Consider the following 22,755-nt stretch of genomic DNA (forward strand, 5'->3'; position numbering starts at 1 on the left):
TTGATTTGTGTAACAGCCCCCTTGTGTTTCTCTGGTTTAACAGCCCTTTTTAATAACTAAGCTCTCAAAATTGATGCAGAGTTTTGGATTACATGTGTACTCATTAATACCATTAGATTAGAGGGAATTAGCTTAGTAAAACCAACATAGGGACAGAATGTGGTCCAAAAGGTTCAACAAATGCAAAAAGTGCAAAGATCAAACACTGAACAAATGGCACAGATCCGTACAACAGATAGACCTAACAAACAATCAAATATACGCATGTTTCATTTTTTAAACACAATCTCTTTCTGAAATGTTTGCTGAATTGCAATGTCTCAAATGTATGATATGCACATTATGGGGGACAAAATAATTATAGTTAAAGCTGTTTATAAATCTCAACTTCAAACATGGAATCCAGAAGTTTTCAATTAAAAATATTTTATATTTTCGGAAAACCTAATTTACTTTCGTCCAATTTCAGTATATGTGGATATGCACTAATCAAAATCTGCCACACGGGGGCGACATTACGGTCTTGCGTTTGCGTCCAAACGGCATTCATTCATCACCATTTCGGTGCGTTCACTAAGTCGTCTTATCATGGTAGAAATGAACGTCTCCTTGGTTCAGTCAATGCCTACCGTTAAGAAAAAGCCCCGTGCCTAAAAAACAAATGACTTCACGCCTAATGCAAACAATCACAGTTGTAAAACTGATACATATGTTATTATATCATTACTCAGTTTGACGTTTTGCTTCCTTTAGAAACTGGCAGACTAGGATCTGTTTATGCGTATTACCGAATCTTACGAGTGTCTTTGAATGCAACTGTATCCTTCAGCTGTCTGTGAACCGAGCAGCTGTTACACTTTAGTGTCCGTGTACGCATATTGAACGACGCGTACTATTATTGTGAGAGGTAAGAAACGCTGTCCTTTTAACCCCGTGTAAGCGCTAACGTATTGCTGATAAGTTTCCGGTCAACCAGAAGCTCAAGGAAATATTCCGTTTAAGGTTACCCTGCTAGCTTACGATATAACGTTAGCTTAGCCTAGCATGTAGGCTAACGCACGTTACAGCTCGATTAACACAAGCAAATACTATTAACGTAGCTGGTGTCACATCGACCACAGTGAGCCAGCTTAGTTTATCTTTGTTGTGGTGACTTTAGGGTTTTATATCAATGAGCCTAACAGGGGGCTTTCGTCCGCTAAGACTCAATTTAAGAGCTGCAGAGAACGAGTTAAACCTCAAGATGCAACCAGTAACTCACGTTAACAATTTGCGATTTCTGTTTGTAGTCTCATATTCACACATCGCCGATTTTCGTGACTGCTTTACATCCCTCGGGCTCTCAAGCACCAATAAAACCAGTTTTAAACTCCGCTAGCTAGGCCATCGTGTCGCCTTTGTGCTTAGCAGGCGAGCTAGTTACCGCGCTGGTTACCTAACCGACGCTACGCTGCTTGCTAACAGCGTACTATTTCTAGGCTTCGCTAGTTAGCAAAGGGTCGATTACCATCCGAACAAAGTGGGCAAGTACCCCAAGTCCTCACATCGCCAGGGGCCTTTACTTCCCCATTCCCAGTTGTATAATTTTAGAGTAAAAAAACTAACCTCTCGCCCATGTGTAGGTTTGATAGCACTGCTTCTGTATTATCTGAAGCACCTGCATTTCTCACGTGGCTGATCCCTTTGCTGTTTTATCTTTTATTAGCTGCTTTTAGGCTTTGGGTTGGCCCTGCAAAATACTTTTAACACGAACAATAATGAGCGAATTGCCCGATTCACAGACCAAACCTTTCGATAAACACACGCATACTTAAGCTTTGCTATCACAGTAAACCTGGTATTACGCCATCCGTCTCTTAGGGGACTGTTCCCAAGCCTTTAACCCTAACCCAAGGTATTAATAGTCTTCTACCAAGTGACTTGTTTATTGTAGATATGTACCAACCAGCAACAAAGCTATTTCCATAGCACTGATGTGTATCGGTAAACAATATTTAAACTGTCCTTCCTTTTGCCCCCTTCAGGCTTTGCCAGAATGGCTCGCGGGCATCAAAAGCTTCAGTCTCAGCAGAAAAATGCCAAGAAACAGGCGGAGATGAAAAAGGCCAAGGGTCACGATCAAAAGACGGCAGCCAAGGCAGCGCTAGTGTTCACCTGCGCTGTGTGCAGGGTGAGTGTGATGTCTCAACCGTGAGACCCCAAAAACGAAAACCTCACTCTGGATGGGACAAAGACGTTCATTTTCCATTTAAGTTTTTTGTTCCGTTGGCATTTGGTCCCTTTTTTTGTATTTGTATGACATCCTTTGATCACTGAGAAGCTACATTTTACAAAAAAAAATCCTCTCGAATTTCACAAAATTTATAAAATAATATTTATTGGATGTATTATCCCTTCCTGCAGTCCCAGATGCCCGACCCCAAAACCTTCAAGCAACACTTCGAGAGCAAGCACCCGAAATCCCCTATGCCCCCCGAGTTAGAGGGAGTGGAGGCATAAACAGTAACCCTGGATAGCAAACCGATTTCCTTCAAGGCCCTGCACCAACTCTGCACTTGTCTCAGTCTGACAGCAATGGATGATTTACTGTAATTAATATGAAGCGGTTAACTTTGTTTAGGCTTTAACAGGCCAGGTTGCCTTTAACACAATGCTTCCTCCCATCCAGTCATCTTATTCGCTTGTTTAAAAACATGCAGAACTAAACTCCAATACCTGTTTAATTTCGGGGCCACTGAAGACCTGTACGATTCAGGAACAATTCAAGTGGAAAATGGGAATTTCTCTTCATTCACACAGTTCCTCAGAGCAGACGCCTCATTGCCCCGATGTGTTGTGCACATTGGAGAATGTCTTGCTGCTAACTTGTACCTCATTATCTGAACCGTTCAATAAACCTTTCTAGCAAATGTGATACATGAGGTAAATGCATACATACATCCAAAAAAAGCATTGCTTTTGCTTAGACAATTCTGATTTTATATTTGCTGCAAACAAGAGAATTCCATAAAAATGTATTTTGAGTATTTGATCAAAAGGGTGATGGGGGTTTTTTTCTCATTAGTTGTTAGATATGGAATTATTCTACAGTGCTGTCTGCCATATGATACTGCAATCTCATCTGACTAATAATTTTATGTTGCGTCAAAATGTGAAATTTTTCACCATTTCCACCTTTCTACATGAGTTGTAAGTAAATCAATTTTAACAGGAGTGTGTCAGCAACGTGTGTCCTCTTGAAAAATGAATACTTCAATGATGTATTATAGCATTTTATTAAATTTTACTTTGTTGTATATCTGCGATTCTCTAAAAAGTGTTTTTCCTAATGACAACTTTTCTGCTTGTTTTGTAGGATGCTTTGTTTTACTATTAGTTAATTAACTTCTCTAGCTTTCAGTGTTGTTGGCCCAGACTCACATTGTGTAAAGGTTTTTTTTCATGTGTATGCATATAGGATGTCACCTGTAAATGCGCAATAATGATTATTTGGTTACCCACTAGCACATTTAATCAGTGTGAAGAATCCATATAACAAAAGATCTGCAGACAATTGACAGCTGGATTTGATGTCATCCGAAGTGGCAATTCAATTAATTTTATTTTGTATAGCCCAAAATCGCAAATTACAAATTTGCCTGAGAGGGCTTTACAGTCTGTACACATACAACATCCTCTGTCCCGAAACCCAACCTCGGCACAGGGAAAAACTCGCCCAAAAATGAAAAAACCTTTCCAAGAGGGAAAAAAGGGAAGAAACCTTAGGGAGAACGTCAGAGGAGGGATCCCACTCCCGGGATGGACAGACTACAATGGAGGCCATGTGTACAGAATGAACAATGTATAATACATGCAATTCCTATGACAGAAATGATTCGAGTAATTGTGAGTAGTAAGCCAGGCGCACAGCAGGACCACTGCAGGGGCAACCACCATCAGATAGAACCACCATCCACAGAAGCCTGTGGGGAGGGAGAGCACAGAGACTTTAGGAGAGGGTAATGTTGGTTTACGAGTACAGTAATATGATTAATATCTAAAATAATAATGATGATGATGGCAGCAGCAGGTGTCAGCAGGGCCACGGCAGGTGTCAGGACCAGGGTCCAGAAGGAACCACGATCTACGGAGACCTGCTAAGGGAGAAAGCACAAAAAAACTCCCGGAAAGAAGCTGAATTAGTCATGTGCATTAATAAAACGTGAATTATGGTAGAACGAGAGCGTGAGAGAGGAGCTCGGTGTGTCCTAAGTCCCCCGGCAGTCTAAGCCTATAGCAGCTTAACTAAGGGCTGGTCCGGGCTAACCTGAGCCAGCCCTAACTATAGGCAGAATCAAAGAGGAAAGTTTTAAGTTTTACTTTAAAAGAGCTGACCAAATCTGTCCCCCGGACTGAAAGTGGAACCTGGTTCCACAAAAGAGGAGCTTGATAACTGAAGGCTCTGGCCCCCAGCCTACTTTTTAAAACAATAGGAACAACAAGTAACCCAGCATCTATGGAGCGCAGCTGCCTTGTAGGGCAATAAGGTGTTACAAGCTCTTTAAGATACGATGGTGCCTCACCAGCAAGTGCCTTGTAGGTGAGGAGAAGTACCTTAAAATCTATTATTGATTTAACAGGGAGCCAGTGCAGAGAAGTTAATACAGGAGTGATATGATCCCTTTTCTTAGTTCTTGTTAATACACGTGCTGCAGCATTCTGAATCAGCTGGAGAGGCTTAAGAGATTTACAAGAGCAGCCCGATAACAAAGAATTACAGTAGTCCAGTCTGGAAGTGACAAACGCATGAACTAATTTTTCTGCATCACTCAGAGACAGGAAGTTCCTGATTTTTGATATGTTACGTAGATGAAAATAGGCAGTCCTTGAAGTCTTCTTTATATGCGAGTTGAAGGTCATATCCTAGTCAAAGAGAACTCGCAGATTCCTGACGGTGCTGCTGGGTACCAGAGCAATTCCATCCATAAAAACTGTATCACGTGACAACTGGCTTCGAAGGCGCTCTGGGCCTATCAGGATAACTTCTGTTTTTTCTGAGTTTAGCATCAGGAAGTTGCCGGTCATCCAAGTTTTGATGTCTCCAAGACATTCAATGCAATGCTGATAATACACATTAGATCCTATCTTTGTCCACACTTTGAGGGCCCCCTTTCCGACAGCAGCTTAAAACTCTTATTTAACTGAGATGAGGGAAACCGGGTTTTCACTTTAAAACAGTTACGTCTTGTGTAGTTTCTTGAAACTTTATTTTTGCCCTCTGGTTAAAATATCACCCAGTAAAATTTACCTTTGGCTGAAAATGAAACCTGCATGCTCCTTCTGCGAGTTGAAGTTATTGTTCAAAGAACAATGCACACAGTTGATTTCAGCTGTCCTAACTTATAAGTCCTGGTCATTTGTATCTCCTGTAATCTTTTTCTACGACTTTATATTCGTATACATTTTTAACGAACAGGATCGTGGTGTTTTGTCTTATTAGATTAAGAGCCTACCAGTTATCGTCAGAATGTTATATAGACACTGTCCAATTCCAATACTTCCTCCTTTGGTAATGATGATTAGAGACAGGGAGAGAGCAAGTATTTGATACACTGCCAATTTAGCAGGTTTTCTCACTTACAAAGCCTGTAGAAGTCTCATTTTTATCATTAGTACTCTTCAACTGTGAGTGACGGAATCTAAAACTAATCATTGCATGATTATTATTATTTTAAAACCTTTCTTTTGCATGACCCAAGTATTTGATACAGAAACCTTTATTTGGAATTACAGACAGCATACGTTTCCTGTAGTTCTGGACCAGGTTTGCACACCTCCATACAGACCTTCTCCAGATCCTTTAGGTTTTGGGGATGTCGCTGCGCAACACAGACTCAGCTCCCTCCAAAGATTTTTCTATTGGCTTCAGGTCTGGAGACGGGCTGGGCCTCTCCAGGACCTTGAGATGCTTCTTATGGAGCCACTCCTCAGTTTCCGTGGCTGTGTGTTTCGGGTCGTCACCCATCTTCAATGCGCTCACTGAGGGAAGGAGGTTGTTGGCAAAGATCTTGCGATACACAGCGCCATCCATCCATCCTCCCCTCAATACGGTGCAGTCTGTCCCCTTCGCAGAAAAGCATCCCCAAAGAATGAGGTTTCCATCTCCATGCTTCTCGGTTGGGATGGTGTTCTTGGGCTTGTACTCATCCGTCTTCCTGCAACGGCGAGTGGAGTTTAGACCAAAAAGCTTATTTTTTCGCCTCAACAGACCACATGACCTTCTCCCATACCTCCTCTGGATCATCCAGATGGTCATTGCCAATCTTCAGACGGGCATGGACATGTGCTGGCTCGAGGGCAGGTGTCTTTTATACAGGTAACAAGTTTAAACGGGTGCAGTTAATACAAGTAATGAGAACAGGAGGGCTTCCAAAAGACAAACTAACAGGTCTGCGAGAGACGTTCTTACTGGTTGGTAGGTGGTTGGTAGGTGGAAAACCTGCAAAATTGGCAGTGTATCAAATACTTGTTCTCCCCACTGTACCGTCTCTGTGTTGGATATGAATTAAACTTTTGCAATGGAGAATTGTGGAATCAGAGCTCAGTTGATGGCTCTTTCCACCCACCATAAAGAAATCTACCATGAAGAAACTCCACTCAGGTTTAAGCTCATAGTTTTGTTAAACCTGCTTCCTGAAACAATGTTTCTCTGATATCAGCTGCATAAAACACAAGTTGATGTTACTGTTAACAATGGGGAGAAAAGAATTACTATATACGACTCAAATGTGAAAATTTGCAAAAGTCCTAGCATCTTACAAAATGTTAAAAACAAATGTATGCGATGTAGAACCTGAGTCAGCCAGACAACAGGAAATGAGTCAAACTGCAGCACTAGGACACCTGTTTTCCTAACAGGGTTGGATTAAATGAGTCATAGCACACAACATTTCTCCGTCTCCCCACACATATTGATCCTTCTTCTTTTCCATCTGTAAACTTGTCAATAAAAAACAACAACACATGGTAGCTCAAATGGACACACACACATCTGGTAGAGCGCCTATGTGTGTTCTGACTGTCTTTGGATTCAAGCATAGGTGGAGTGACAGGAAAAAGAAGAGCACTTTTCACAATATTAGTAACTATATATTAGTTGATTAGACTGATTAATTCCATTCATCGGCGATGAAATCAGATTTTTACAGGAACGTATCTCAGCTTAAGGGGTTGAAGCAACTGCCACGGATTACCCTGATTCTGGTTACCCGTGATACATGCTGCTTTTTGTGATATCGTCTAGTGTTCATTATTATTGCATTATGGACAATTATGTATGTGCATTGTTCTTTTTGTGAAAACCACTTAGAGTTCTGAAACATATTGTCATTTACATTTAAAGTCTTTTGCGATATGCTGGCCTGCATTTGAACTACTGAAATCCCACCCAAACATTCACTGACCACGTCAACCTCTGTTTAAAACTTTTTATAGCTTGTATAGGCTTGTATCCTGCATGTATTTAAATATTGTAATACTAATTCTGTTACTGTGGTTTAATTTCTAGGGCCTCTTTTTTGGAAAAGCAATAGACTCAGGTATATGTTGCATCTGCTTCAACTGTGAGCTATTCTGTGTAAAACAAAAGTATAATAGAATCTAGTAATATTTTTTCTGTTTTCTGTCCTTTTTGGGGTAAAAGTCGACATGTGCTAAGAAATGAACGAGGAAAATTCAAACTCCTTCTCGTCATACCCTAGAAACTGTATTAACTACATCTCCCATGAGTCTTTTCGGACGTTGTTGTACACACCATAAAACGTCAAACCTTTCATTTCAGATGCAGGGAATAGCCGAATAACAAAATGACTCAACATAGACTCAAAGTGTATCGTGTAAACAATTCAGATGTATAGTTGGGATTTAAATAAGTCACTCGTTACGTCAAGGAAAAAACTAAAATGAGCAGAAAACTGTCGACTTTAATTTTGCCCACAAGTTGTGTTGCCCTAGCAACCGGAGTCTGACGTCATCCGTCCCGATGCGACCCTGCTGCTGTTTCTTTGATTGGAGGGAAACCCCGTGGATGAGCGGGAGACATCATCAGCTGTGCTGCCGGGTATCAGGAGCAACATCGTCCAACGACACTCACAGGTTAGTCCGCATTTAACGGTGACAATCGATGGTATTTTCGATTGAAAACATTTTTCATTAGCTTCTTGTACCACGGGGAATGTTTGAATCCATCTTGCGTTGGTGCACCAGAGTCTGTAAGAGGAAAGCAGTGAGGCGCTGCAGCTCTGTCATTGTTCGGCGCTCATCGTGCTGAATGGGAAGCGACACTTCGACACGTCCATTCGTTTCCCACTCCCGTGTTTAGAACGCAGCGTCCGAGGGTACCGTCCCCTGCGCTCGATTTCATACACGAAGCGACCCTGAATGGATGCTTATTTGCACCTAAAACCATCAGCTCGCGGTTGTTTTCCGGGGAGCGGAAAAAGGGCGTTCACTTGGGACTAAGCTAAGCTAACGCTGGGCTCCTTTCATCCACACGGAGTCCGCGGCGCGTTTTACTGTCGCTTCGCTGTCGACCCCCGGCGCCGTGAGCCCGTTACCACGTCGCCCGGTGACAATATCGACGTGAAAATCACGTCGGTAGGCCCGCGTCCCAGCTGCACACGGTTCGAGCTCGCCGTGGAGGTGTGTGTGTGTGTGTGTGCGCGGGTGCCCGCGAGCGCGTGCACGCGTGACGTGAAACTGGGTGGCCGACATTCCTCCGAAGGGTGCAGGTGTCTGCTTGTTAGCAACTCTGACTCGCTCGTCTTGAGATTTATTTTTTGGGGGGGAAACGCTGATCCTCATCAGTTTCTGCGTTTGATCGGTAAGTCGAGCTTTAATCGCCGCGTGAATTGTCTTTCTTTTCTTTTTTTACGCACCGCAACGACACTGCAGCGATCCTGAGATGGAACGAGGACGTTTTAAAATGTCTTTAGTAGTCTACTTGAGAGAAACAAAGTTAACTCTGTGGCTATGACTATTACTGAAGGGATGTAACATCTGACGTGATCGACTAGTCGATTGACCGCATGTGGGTTTGGATGAGTTCATTTGTGAAACAAAATTGCAAAAAGTGCAATGGTTCCAGCCTGACCATTTCCTGCTTTTCTGGTCCACACAGGGTGGTTAATATTTTGCGGCTTTTGCTAGGGGGGAAAAAATCATTCAACTTGAAGAGGTCAGTCAGAATAGCATGTCTAGGAAATCTAACGGGAATTGTTTTATGTTTCCCAACCCAGACGGTTGATCTAGGAAACCCAAAACTACATAAAGCCACTTAAGAAAATTATTGTTGGACAATCTATCGTAAAATGTTCAGTTTCGTCGCACTCCCATGACCAGACTTGATGTCAATGTTTATTCATCATGCTATTTTATACGTCGTTTTCTATTTAGTAATGAATCATTGTGGATGAAGTCTCTGCCTGTAAAACCTCAGTACACATTACATCTTTTTCCTGTGGTATTTCTAATGACTGGGATGCAAAGACTATTTAGTCACAAGTATGAATCCGTGCCAGACCCAAACTGGTAGGAATCCCAAAACTAAAAATCTGGTGTCCCACACCCACTCTTACTATTGAGAAACCAATCCAAGTGATCATGGTTGGTGACTCAAACGGTATGTATCTATATAGGTTTACATGCATACAAAAAAAAACAGGTTTCTCTGAGGAATCAGGTTTTGCAAGCAAAGGCAATGTGTATGCGCACTGTAGTCCTTCATCCAAGTTAAACTATTCTATCCCTCCCTCTCCCCCACCATATTGCTCCCCTCTTTCTGCCCTTGTTCCCGCCCTCCCCCAACACTCTCTCCTCTGTCTTCCTAATCCGTCTCCTGTCCCGTCCTGTTTTGTCCTTCCCGTCCCTCCCCACCCCCCCTCCTTCTCTGTCCTTCCTTCCTCAGCCCACACAGGAGCCATGGCAGACAAGGAGGAGCAGATACAGAAAGCCCGATTGGCCGAGCAGGCCGAGCGCTATGATGACATGGCTGCGGCCATGAAGGCCGTCACTGAGGGGGAGGAGGTTCTTTCCAACGAGGAGCGCAACCTGCTCTCTGTTGCCTACAAGAATGTGGTGGGGGCGAGGAGGTCCTCTTGGAGGGTTGTGTCCAGCATGCAGCTTAAGTCTGAAGATAGCGGGAAGACCGCACTGGCTAAGGCGTACAAAGAGAAGATTGAGTCGGAGCTGAGGGACATCTGCAACGAAGTACTGGTAAGAAGCGGAGACAATGGCGGGGGTGAATATGGTGGGAGGAAGTGGGAAGTAATCAGGTGTTGTAAAGGAGTATTCAAAGGGAGTACTCCACTTGATTATTAAAATGTCAAAGGTGATAATAACAGGTGAAGACTATATTGCAGTGTATATGGATTCTACAGTGGAACAGATGAGATTGCAGTTAAACTACTTACAATAGTAGTAGTTTCAAACTTAAAATGGCTTTTTTGAAGCGCTGCACTGTAATTGTATTTTATTTTCAGTCTAAACCTACATCTGACAAGGAGTTAACAGAACAAAAACGTGTTTTTGGACATGTTTTGGATTTCTCTTATTTGAGGAGGACAATGTGGTTATAAATGTTGTGTTTGGGTGTAAAACATGATTCATAATATTACTATACAAGCCAGCGATGGGCAGCTTCCTGCCCAAAAAGATGTTTGAGTATCAGACTTTAGTGTTTCCAAACACCCATCAAGATCACCAGTGATTAATAGAACAACTCCTGACTAAGTTTGTGTAAAAATATAAACTAAATAATTGAGAAGGATAATTGAATAATTTCCTTACATTTCAAAGTTTACACCTCACACCCTTCCATTCTTCATGCATATCAGGTACATATTTTTCACAGCCTGTGTGCAAATCTGTATCCGAGTGATAATGTACCCATTGTAATACTTAAAAAAAATAATATCCTTTCTCCAAACCTACTTGTAAGTACTTGGAGTACTAAGGAGTTTAGTAAATGTGTTGCCTCTCAGTCTCCACTGTTGACCTTTTTACAGCAACTTCGCTGACTATTTTCTGACGGTTGAGTTAAGAATTTTAGCACGCTTATAAAGGTGGTAAGGGGTGTTCCTGCTTGAGCAGTTATGTCACATTTCCACGCTAATACAGCTATCACTTGTAGGAGCTGCTCGACAAACATCTAATCCCCAAAGCTGAGCCTGCTGACAGCAAAGTATTCTACTTGAAGATGAAGGGAGACTACTTCCGCTACCTGGCTGAGGTTGCTTCTGACAACGACAAGCAGGGTGAGTAAAACAAGACCTTTTTGTTCATGTTTTGCAAACAATTTGTCATTTTGGATGCATAGATGGATATCCGCTCCCTCAATTCCTCTGGAGATACTAGCACGTAAGGCACTTGACACATGGATGTAATGGTTCGTACTAGTGTTGTGTGATCTGGCATCGTTTCCATGGCGATGGCCGTTTGACCATCTATTAGAGGAAGAGACAAATACATTCTGATTAATGGTCCTTAATATCCACAAGGAGATGAGGCACGGCTCATTTCAGGTGTTTGTGGCCAGAATACTGACACCCTTCCCATCCTTAATAAACAACTGCTAGCCAAAATGCAGGAGAGGACTGCTGCTGGGTTGTCATGGCAACAGGAGCCGCACCAGGGTGTTGGCTACAACGACTTCCAGATGGCATATTTAGTCTTTTTTTCTTTTTAGTTTTTCCACTCAATTTTAGATTGTTTTGTGGGTAATACAGTGGCTGCTTTTCATTTTCCTTGCATGTCTTACTTTCTAGCCTCCTCTCCTTGTCTCTTCGTCCTGCCCATGGGTTATGCGGGCAGAGGAGGCAACTAGCATTTAACAAAATGTGAAATTACCTCAGACAAGCACTTATTTGGTTTAGAGACCTGCCTTTACTTTAAACAGTCTGTTAGGAAAACTATCCTGCATTCATACACATTATTTTTTTGTATATATTTTGTATGTATATTATAGTTTATCCAAGGAATGCTGTGCGGGTCACCAGCTACAAAAGACTAACAAAAACGAACTCTCCAGTTAATCTTAGCACAGATTTGTTTTTGCACAATGCAGCATTGTGAGTGTTGAACCACAGCAGTGCAGTACTGATTGGGCATACTTACCAATACCTGCCAGAGGCCTTTACAGTAACTACTGGAAACAACTAACATTGACTTTCCTTTTTTGTTCTTTGCATGTCCAGAAATCATCAACAACTCGCAAAAAGCATACCAGGATGCCCTGGAAATCAGCGCCAAAGAAATGCCACCCACGCATCCAATCCGCCTAGGCCTCGCTCTAAACTTCTCTGTCTTCTACTACGAGATTGTCAACTCGCCGGAAAAAGCCTGTCACCTGGCCAAGACGGTACGAACAGTTCTTATTACAGTAGTTTTTTATTTTGGTTAATCTGATTATATTTTTGGGACAAAATGATGGTACGGATGGCAGAATTTATCTTTTGTAAAGCTCTATTAACCATTGCTTGTTTCCATCCATTCGTCAATGTCCAGTGTAGCAGGTAGTGTTTTTATGGATGTGTCATGGCTCAGTGGATTCTGTGTCAGGGACATTTTTTTTTGGTGGGGGGGTTCCCCCATTGCTGAAGTGCATGGACATACTTTAATCAAAAACATGCCCAAAATATCTAATTAAAAGATGCGCTATATCTTTGTTTCTTAGCTAACGGGCTGACGAAGGTAGCGTTATATTTATCATACACGCAGGAAAGCTTTTTGTCTTGGCGGGGACAGCTATTGAGGATTTTTGCTAATATGTCAAGCGATTTCATTAATCACATGGACACAACATACTACAAATTCCTGACATTTTCATTTATGATAGTCGTTTTAGTTATAGTACTTGGCACTTCCTTTTAATCCCTTTTGACAATCCTACCCTGTTCTGTGGCGTTTTTTGGCAATGTCTCAAGACCCAATATTTAGAAAATATATATGTATATAATTGTATTGTAATCTTTGCCCCATGTTGTGGCTCCATTTCATGTCTGTCAATGTGCAACCTGTGGAAATGTGTAGACTGTTTTTTTTGGAAACACTGACTGCTGTCTTTCTTTTCCAGGCCTTTGATGAGGCCATTTCCATGCTGGACACCCTCAACCATGAGTCGTACAAAGACAGTACCTTGATCATGCAACTGCTCCGTGACAATCTGACAGTGAGTGCTTTTGCTTCAAATCCATGAATGTCTGCGGTGTCTTATTTCCTAGTGGAGTTTCACAATAGTCCTAGGACTAAATATTTGAGAGGCAAATGTTTTCCATTTTGGTTCCTACAGTCAATCCCCACTGACAGTGTTGTCGCCTTTTTAGTGAAGCGTAATCTACATAGAAAGCTGCTGAAATGACACATATCTCCTTCTGAAGTTATCTACATTGATCAAAGCTCAAAGTCTGCTTGCTTCTTGCCCGTAAAACACGTAGGCCGACAGATCGGCTTCATTTCTTACCATGGAGCTGACGTGAAGCTCACTTCCAGTGGGGGTCGCCAGTTTGTGTGCGCTGATCCCAGTGTCCTTTGCTCTGTCTCAGCTGTGGATGTCAGACGCCCAGGGTGAAGGCGAGGGAGAAGAGACGGAGCAGGAGCCAGAACCGGAACCACAACCGGAGCAGGAGCCGGCAGCTGAAGAGAAATGAACTTCGGGGGAAAAAAAACAAACAAGAAACACACATTTTTTACCTCTCACCAGCCTAAGTTGTGTGTGTGGTTGTGTGCACATACATGCACAGATATGTATGTTTACACTCTACTCACAATGTGTAAAGTACAGTATGTGTGTGTGTGCAGACTCGTGTGTTTGTTAAATGTATGAGCACCTCCACGGAAAAGAATGGAATAGATCTGTTTTGTTTCTGTTTAACATTTTGTCAACCGGTGGATTTTTGTTTCTCGTCCATGGTTTAGTGCAGATGAAATCCTTCCCTTTTAGCACCAAACCAGCCCTGTGTTCTTTAACCTTTGTTCACTGTAGCAAACTGAACTCAAACAAAACAACCTCTGTAACTTTGATAATTTATACGTTTTTACTTGAGGTCAACAAAATCCCTCGAAGCACATAAACTGAAAAGAATTGAATAAAAAGAACTCCCATCACGATGGCAATGATCGTACGGATGGCAGAATTTACCTTGGTAAAGCTCTATTACACATTGCTTGTATCCATCCCGCCCGTCAATGTCCAGTGTAGCAGGTAGTGCTTTTATGGATGGTACATGTGTCACGGCTCGGTGGGTTCTGTGTGCATTCGGGTAAAGGACAGTTTTATTTTTTTTTTCTTCCTTTGTATGAATGGCCACTTTTGGAAACTTGGCTTGATGCTTTGAGAGGATTACATTCCATTTAACTGACATCTTTTCACTCTTAGTGAACTTTGACTATTAATTTTCTGCAATTTTCCACAACACATGACAAGGTATGAACAGCCTAAAATGAAGTGAACAATCTGACAAATGGCTCAATACTGTAACTTTTGATATTTGATCTTTTCAGCAGTGCAGAGCATACTTTTGCCATGTGCATTCACGTGGCTTTCTACTTTTTTCTATTCAGGTGTTTTTGTATTTTCATTTTGTGTATTTTATTCCCCTTTGACTCCTGGAATGTATGTGGTTCTCATTAGTATGGTATGAGGGTTAGTCGTGCTTTGAAACTGGCAGGTTTTGCTTAGGATTTTAGCCTGAACTGGTTGGTTTACAGTAACATTTATCTTTCTTCAAAGTACATTGTGAAAAGAAACTAACATGCTAAATATAAACTGATTATCAAAGTAACTTTGTTGAAAGCTGTGTTATGACCATTTAGCCCCAGTGTAGTGCCAGTTTCTTCTAACTACAGTATCTTGATTTTAAAAGATGGGATGCAGGAATCAGAACACTTGAGTACGTCATTTGGTTATGTGCTTTTCATGTAAGTGGAATTAAACCATTAAAATCAAGTGTGCTCTGCTCAATGAATGTGTTTGCAGTCTAAACATGTTGAAGGACATTATTACAATGGTTTAACTCACGAGTGGCTGTGCCAGGCCTGTTTGGCATCAGCTCAATCTACCACATTTTCCCATTCCAATGTAAAAGACAAATACTTGCCTGGCATTACCTCGCTTGGTTCTGGTAAATTTGAGAAATTTAAAACGAGTAAATCGCCTTGAAAAAATGCTGATATGTTTCTATCAAGGAAGCTTTTCTCAGACACCACTGCCACCTTCAGATGTGGATGATTCAGAAGGACTGATTCTCCATTTAGATGTGTAATTTGATCTCTACACAAACCTAAAAATGATAAGTCCAGCCAGACTGAGACTGCATCTGACTTAGACCAGTCAAACTCACAGAAGGGTCACAAACCTACTGTATACCTCTATCATACTAAGCTGATCACATTATAAAACCAATCAAGTAGAGACATCTGTTTTGCACTGATCAATGGCCTTTAAAGACAAACATTTCTTGAATGCAGTGATACGAAGTTTCACTCAGGTTGGAACGGATAAGGACCCTAGAAGTTGCACCACAAAGTAAATACATGCATATCGCAAAAGGTTTATACGTGATGAATACCTGCCCATTTCATTTGCTAAATGGCCGAGCCGCACGAGGAGCATTGTGGGTTGTGTGCAGTAAAAACCACATGCTTGACGCATGACAAGCCCGTGACATTCCGAGCGCTGGCAGCGGGGATCTATCGTGAGCACTGCGGGAGAATTCACGTCGTACCCACATAGTGTGAACAAGCGATCGACAACTGTCAATTTTTAGTCTTTTAAGAATACGTTTTTGCATGATTTCATCATCATGCGTACAGATAAGGACAACGCCCCTTTGTCGACTTTTTTTTAAACTACACCGACGGATGATTGGTCCATTTCGGTGACGCGCCCTTCAGTATAAATACGTCAGCTTCCTCTTCCGTGCCACCCTCTACCCCGGCTAATAGTGCTGCGTGAGTGCGTGCTCCTGAGCTCGCTCGGCACACGTTCTATAAAAAAAATTAAAAAAATAAAAAAAAACCTCAAAACATAAAAAAACAAAAAATCTTTTTTTCTTTTTGTAACAACGGTGAAGCTGGAGTAACGTCGGACATTCCACGAGAGGACGGGAACGCGTACAGGGGGCTACGGCATTTTTTTTTCTCCTTCAGTCGACGTGTTACTGGTTCAGAACCGAAGCTAAGTACCGTTCCTTTTTATCGTTGTGTGTCACGCTCGGTTGACCGTGTTAACCCCACTGGAAGTCGACGTTTTGTCATTTTAGCTTATTTATTTTCTACAATTTTACTCGTAACGCTCCCAACTGACGAGCCGAACGGTACGCTAACGTTCGCCATCGCCGCACTCTGCCCCCCCCCCCCCTAACTGGCGTGACGCTGCCGCCCGCGAGTGCACCGACGATTCGCAACCGTCGCCGAAAACTTTTTTTTGTTTCAATTCGGAAAAAAATAGCCCGCCGACTTCTTAACTAGCCCTCCGCAGACGAAAAAAAAATGAATCCCAGCGCTCCAAGTTACCCCATGGCTTCCCTGTACGTCGGGGATCTGCATCAAGATGTGACCGAGGCCATGCTGTACGAGAAATTCAGCCCGGCCGGAGCCATCCTGTCGATTCGGGTGTGCAGGGACATGATCACCCGGCGTTCGCTTGGGTACGCTTATGTCAACTTTCAACAGCCGGCGGACGGTAAGTCACTTCTCCATAAAGCTAGCCGCCACAAATGTTTTTTATTTTATCCTGTTTAAATAACTGCCGGTGACACGTGAAAAGCTAGCTTCTTTCGGCTACACGTGACTCCGGCCGACATGTTGTCGGTAGGGTCTCCTGAGTTGAACCTCCCAGCGGTGGCGTAGCAGTAAAGCGCCGCGCCCACCCTGCTAATGTAACGTTAGCGGCGGACCGCTACCGGCCAGCTGGGTTCTCAATGCCCCTTTATCTCATCTGTCAGGAACAACACCCCAACTGTTCTCCCCGCAGAGCTGACACAACGTTTTGATCTAATCTCTCCTCTAAAATGCCGGTCAATCGGCTTCGCGGGGATCTGAGCATGCACCTTTTATTAGATTAGGAAAAAAAGAATAGCGTCCATGTTTGTAAAAATGTTGGGATATGTCCAGGCTGCATACGTCACTAGCCAAATATCTACGCTAAACATGTGCAGCATTCCTCTTGGATGTAAAAATAGTTCACAGCCAACTTGAGCAGCTATTTAGCTATAAAAAAACAACCTTTTTAACACTTTATAGGCGCATCTGTCATATCCTGCGCTTTGAGGATTCAGATGCAGTCAATTATCTAACCCCTGTTCTTGTCGTTCCCTCAGCTGAGCGTGCTCTGGACACCATGAACTTCGATGTGATCAAGGGGCGGCCTGTGCGCATCATGTGGTCGCAGCGTGATCCATCCCTGAGAAAGAGTGGCGTGGGGAACATCTTCATTAAGAATCTTGACAAGTCCATCGACAACAAGGCCCTGTACGACACCTTCTCTGCCTTTGGCAACATCCTGTCGTGCAAGGTAAAAGTTCTTCCGCACTGACACATTTTTAGGTTTTATTGAGTGACTACACGCGCACACAATAGTTTTAGATTATTTTTCTAAAAGATTCCCAATCATATTAGCACGACCGTCAAATGACATTTCAAGTACACTGGGCATGTGGGTCCCAGTGTAAATAGGTAAGTAAATGATAAAAATAACTGCTTGCTTCTAGTGCACGTTGGTTGTAGTAACATTTGAAAATCCAGCATTTAGCTGCACAACAGCTGTCACTTTTCACTACCACAGCAGTGCCTTTAATCTGTTATCTATGTGGAATTAACCCGTGGAAGTAATCAGTCAAGGCCGTTGTTTGTCTTCTCCTGGCAACATGGCAAATCGGGGGCGGTTGCTTAAAAAGTGCAATAAATGTCAGTTTCACATTGACATGAATATGTCTACTTTTTTGTGTGGCGTTCGCCGCAGCAAGGTAGAGCGCACCAGAGTGACTGTTTGCCTAACACCCACTGCATTTGCATGTGTGAGCTAAGTAAATATCCTCTCATTATTTGAACTACAGACATTCTTCCTGGGACATTATCTCCCAACAGTTTGCTTTTAAGGCCATAGGGCAATAAAAGCAAACTATTAAATGAGCAAAAAACAAATGAGTGTATATACATTGGAAATAATGGTTAGCAATAGGAGGAAGGGTTTTAACATTGCAAACTCGAGGAACATCACAATAGAAAGTCTGTTTCAGATAGGTGACAAATGAGACCCTTCAGGTTCAATGGACTGCATGTGTGTGTGGTTTCAAAGCAGCATGTGTTTCTTTCTCTAAGGTGGTTTGTGACGAGAATGGCTCTAAAGGATACGGCTTTGTGCATTTTGAGACTCAGGAGGCCGCCGAACGAGCCATTGAGAAAATGAATGGCATGCTACTCAATGACCGCAAAGTGTAAGTGAATGTTTTAACTTGTTTTTTAAACTAATATGTGAAATTGGAAGGAGTTTTGTTTCACTTAATACTACACATGGTCTGAAGGTTTACAATAATGCTCAAGCGCTTTGGAATTTTCCGTCAGTATGCAAATTATGACTAAACAGATTTGTGGCAAATGGAGACGGTTATGCTAAATGTGTGGAATAACAACCCCGATGAACCTGCCTTTAACAGTCTTCCTTTCTGTTGGACATAAGCTGGACATATTATCTCTAATTGGCATAGTTAATATCTAATAATGTGCTAAATGTCTGTTTCAATGCAGATTTGTGGGTCGCTTCAAATCTCGCAAAGAGCGCGAGGCTGAGCTGGGTGCCCGAGCCAAAGAGTTCACAAACGTCTATGTCAAAAACTTTGGTGAAGACATGGATGAAGAGAAGCTGAGGGATGTCTTCAGTAAATATGGTCAGTCAGGGTGTCAAATATCTTATGTGCTCCTCTGCATCGATATTCCATCATCCGCATTAAAACGCTACTGGGTAAAATATAGCTACTTAAGTTCATGTCTCTTTGTAGGAAACGCGATGAGTATACGAGTCATGTCCGATGACGGCGGGAAGTCACGAGGTTTCGGGTTTGTGAGCTTTGAAAGGCATGAGGACGCCCAGAAGGTAAGCAGCCGTACCAACCATCCAGAGATGTCCAGTCCTCAGTCTTCTGAGCTGACCTCGTTGTCTCGTTTGCTTCAGGCGGTGGATGACCTGAACGGAAAAGAGTTCAACGGTAAGCTCATCTATGTCGGCCGTGCCCAGAAGAAGGTTGAGCGGCAGACGGAGCTCAAGCGCAAATTTGAGCAAATGAAACAAGACCGCATGACTCGCTACCAGGTCAGTTTTCCCGCTTTTGAATCTAATGCAACTTCTCGTGTCCTAGTGGGATAGTTTCTTCTAATCGGTGCGGCTGGAAGAGTGCAGCTTTGTCAAATTCGGTGCTCCCGCCTTCATCGGATGCACTGGCCAAAATGGCTGCAACAGTGACTCTGTAGTTCATGGGCCCCACTTTTCTTCACTGTGATCTCTGGGGATAAATATGTTTTACAGACAAATACATTAAATAGCGGGTATTTTTTCCATTTGCTTATTTTGAACTAAGATTTCCAAAACGCACAAAAAACGTTAACATTAGTTTTGTCTTATTTTCAGGGTGTCAACTTGTACGTGAAGAACCTTGATGATGGGATTGACGATGAACGTCTAAGAAAGGAGTTCACGCCGTTCGGCACTATAACCAGTGCCAAGGTGGGACACTAGCTGTTTCTTGGACTTTTGTAATTGACACATGGTTTAACGACTGCGTTCATTTACCGGTATCCAGATTTGTTCATTGGTTGCGTTTGACTCTCTCTCTCAGGTCATGATGGAGGGCGGGCGCAGCAAAGGCTTCGGTTTTGTCTGCTTCTCGTCCCCGGAGGAGGCCACAAAAGCTGTGACGGAAATGAACGGCCGCATTGTGGCGACTAAGCCGCTGTACGTGGCCCTCGCCCAGCGGAAAGAGGAGCGCCAAGCCCACCTGACCAACCAGTACATGCAGCGCATGGCCAGTGTGCGGGCTGTGCCAAACCCAGTCATCAATCCCTACCAACCAGCCCCGCCCTCTGGCTACTTCATGGCAGCCATACCTCAGGCCCAGAACCGTGCTGCTTACTACCAAGCCGCTGGGCAGATGGCCCAGCTCCGCCCGAGCCCCCGCTGGGCGACACAAGGCGTCAGGCCACAACGTGAGTGTCTTCACTGTGTACATGTACTGTCGTCCTAAAGCACACAACAGTCGTTTGTACACAAAGCAACCATGTTTTTGTGTCTTCAGACTTCCAGAACATGCCAGGTGCAATGCGTCCCTCGGCTCCGCGCCCTCAGACCTTCGGCGCAATGCGGCCGCCCGCCCAGGTTCCCCGCATGATGTCCGCGCAGCGCGTCGGTGAGTCGCCTACACTCAATAGTCAAATACAGGTCAGTTGTATGCCTGCTACTTCTGCCCTTTGCTTACATTTGTGTTTGTTTCTGTCCCTGTTCTTGAACCAGCTCAGAGCATGGGCCCGCGACCGGCTGCCGCCGCCACGGTAGCTCCTGTGCGTGGAGTCCCCCAGTACAAATATGCCGCTGGAGTCCGCAATCCTCAGCAGCACATGCCTGCTCAGCCGGTCCCCATGCAGCAGGTAGAGATGTCTTTACCAGCCTGCCACTGATTACATCATTTTGAGGAAAAAATGTTTGAATGTATAGTTCTAATTTCTTGTGTGCCCTTGTTTGTGCGCAGCCTGCTGTCCATGTTCAGGGACAGGAGCCTCTGACGGCCTCCATGCTGGCAGCTGCTCCACCACAGGAACAGAAGCAGATGCTGGGTAAGTTGAGTAACACCCCCCCACACACACCAGATCTTCTGTATTGTTAACGCGTATTAATCTAGGGTTGTCTCAGTAACCCTCCCTTGTTGGGAGATGCTTTCATTTTGATTGAAACCCCTTTGTCCCTCCTCTAGGTGAACGCCTCTTTCCACTGATCCAGAACATGCACCCAAGTCTGACGGGGAAGATCACTGGCATGTTGCTGGAAATTGACAACTCAGAGCTGCTCCACATGCTGGAGTCTCCAGAGTCTCTCCGCTCAAAGGTAAGCACTTAAGTTTAGTAACATTGACAAGTTTCCTTACCTGGGACATAACAAGGACATGGAGTTCAAAGACTTCCATTCTAGTCTCTTAATAGAAGTGTCTCGGAAGCATTTACTCAAAAGGAGGAGAGTTTACACTCTAGCTCTAGTGCTGCTTCACTAGCTACTCCTTTTTGTTATGCAGGAAAGGTGAATCTTGTGGCAACAGAGCACTTCTGAGATCCTACCATGATGTTGTGGTGTTGCCAACATTCAAACCCTTAATCGTTGCAGGTGGATGAGGCCGTGGCTGTGCTTCAAGCCCACCAAGCAAAGGAAACCGCCCAGAAGACTGTGACCAACTCGGCTGGTGTCCAGAGTGTCTGATCCCAAGGTAAGGCTGCTTTAACAAGGAAAGGCTGGTGTTGACGGTAAATTATGGCTTAATGTTCCGCATATTTATGAATTATCGATTACATCAGGGATTACCTACACATGGCTCTGAACATAACTGCTTGCAACTAAAGAGTGCTAGCAACATGAACATTGCAAACTAAGGCAGCAGTGCTGCCTAAGCTTCAAACTGTTCATCCCAAGAGGGAACTTTTTAGGGCGGGCGCTGTGTTTCTGCCACAACACTGGATCGGAATGGTGTTGTAAGTGCAGAGCAGCAGCCGTTAGCCAGCCATCTGGTCGTGCACACGAAAAACGCAAAAAAGAGGGGTCAAAAACGTTTCAAAACATTTAAAGCAAAGAACCGTTGGCCATAGTTTTCTTCTCAGAAAATATATAAGCCTATTCTGAAATCCTTTGTTTTCGAACTATCAGAACGGCCTCATTAGCACTGGGCAGCCCTGCCTCCTTTCAGTTGTGACGGGGAGCGGAACAGTTGCTCTGATTGCGCACTATTTGAATGACTTATCAATACAAATATGATCCATTGTATTTTTAATGTACAGTTACTGAGGAACTTTAGTATGACACGCCTTGCATCATTAATACAGGGAATTGTTACTATTAAAGGAACATCAGCAGTCCAAAAAATGAAAATGAGTCAAATGTATTGCACACCATGATGACGCTATCAAAATAAAATCCGTGAGAAGTGATCTGTTACAGCACTAGTAATATCACTAATTGTGTTTTTGTGTTTTCACAGGAGTTGGGAACCTTGGATCCAGCTTCACCGATTTTAACATTGAAAAAGATAAAAATTCATGAAAACAAAGTAAAAATAAGTCAAATGATATATAATTAAAAAAATACCAACGGAAACAAGTCTCCAACCAGGCCTCAAATAAACAGAAACACCAGGCCTTGTTTGCTGAGTTAAAAAGAGAAAATAAACAAAAAAGAGAAAAAAATAAAATTAAAAAATGGTTGTTTTATGAGAGGTTTTAGAGAATTATCTTCCAAAATAAGATTGAAAGCATTCCTTTTCTGCCTTTTATTCCCATTGAAACGTTATGTTTAGGTTCCTGCAGCCTGTTCTTGTGTAATTTCCCTTGACCTTTGCTTGCTTCAATAAAACTTATAAAGGTATCTTTGTCTGTTTGCTTTTTGTGACATTACAACAAGGTCAAGGTTCTAGACCTGTTGGCCCAAACAAATGATCAAGTCTCCTAAGAAACGCCCACTATACACAAATGAAA

At 43.1% G+C, this 22,755-nt stretch overlaps 3 protein-coding genes and 1 non-coding gene across 5 annotated transcripts; all 4 read left to right on the forward strand.

Annotated features, from left to right (window-relative positions):
• Window positions 1-763: 763 nt before the first annotated feature.
• znf706 (zinc finger protein 706) lies at window positions 764-3,298 on the forward strand. Its single transcript, XM_040189117.2, has 3 exons — window positions 764-907; window positions 2,025-2,170; window positions 2,404-3,298. The coding sequence occupies exons 2-3, from the start codon at window positions 2,036-2,038 to the stop codon at window positions 2,497-2,499; spliced, it is 231 nt and encodes a 76-aa protein (XP_040045051.1). The 5' UTR covers window positions 764-907; window positions 2,025-2,035; the 3' UTR covers window positions 2,500-3,298.
• A 4,525-nt stretch (window positions 3,299-7,823) lies between these two features.
• Window positions 7,824-14,980, forward strand: LOC120826420 (14-3-3 protein beta/alpha). 2 transcript variants are annotated; one of them, XM_040188690.2, is made up of 6 exons: window positions 7,824-8,133; window positions 9,944-10,251; window positions 11,168-11,291; window positions 12,231-12,394; window positions 13,109-13,204; window positions 13,578-14,980. In XM_040188690.2, exons 2-6 carry the CDS (start codon window positions 9,958-9,960, stop codon window positions 13,680-13,682), a joined length of 783 nt encoding a protein of 260 aa, XP_040044624.1. In that variant the 5' UTR covers window positions 7,824-8,133; window positions 9,944-9,957; the 3' UTR covers window positions 13,683-14,980. The 2 variants fall into 2 exon arrangements, with proteins under 2 accessions (XP_040044624.1, XP_040044625.1); XM_040188691.2 differs by having other exon boundaries at window positions 8,126-8,860.
• Window positions 14,981-15,669: 689 nt separating this feature from the next.
• Window positions 15,670-22,645, forward strand: LOC120826205 (polyadenylate-binding protein 1A). The gene is made up of 14 exons (XM_040188283.2): window positions 15,670-16,717; window positions 17,355-17,548; window positions 18,355-18,470; window positions 18,781-18,920; window positions 19,032-19,126; window positions 19,205-19,342; window positions 19,658-19,753; window positions 19,866-20,232; window positions 20,322-20,432; window positions 20,537-20,670; window positions 20,772-20,856; window positions 20,994-21,124; window positions 21,398-21,497; window positions 22,263-22,645. The coding sequence occupies exons 1-13, from the start codon at window positions 16,525-16,527 to the stop codon at window positions 21,488-21,490; spliced, it is 1,893 nt and encodes a 630-aa protein (XP_040044217.1). The 5' UTR covers window positions 15,670-16,524; the 3' UTR covers window positions 21,491-21,497; window positions 22,263-22,645.
• Window positions 19,425-19,561, forward strand: LOC120827115 (small nucleolar RNA SNORA5). The gene has a single exon (XR_005713342.1). It is a non-coding gene; the product is annotated as a small nucleolar RNA SNORA5 (small nucleolar RNA).
• Window positions 22,646-22,755: the final 110 nt, after the last annotated feature.

The sequence above is a fragment of the Gasterosteus aculeatus genome, chromosome 10 (assembly GCF_964276395.1).
Source record: "Gasterosteus aculeatus chromosome 10, fGasAcu3.hap1.1, whole genome shotgun sequence".
Taxonomy (NCBI): Eukaryota; Metazoa; Chordata; class Actinopteri; order Perciformes; family Gasterosteidae; genus Gasterosteus; species Gasterosteus aculeatus.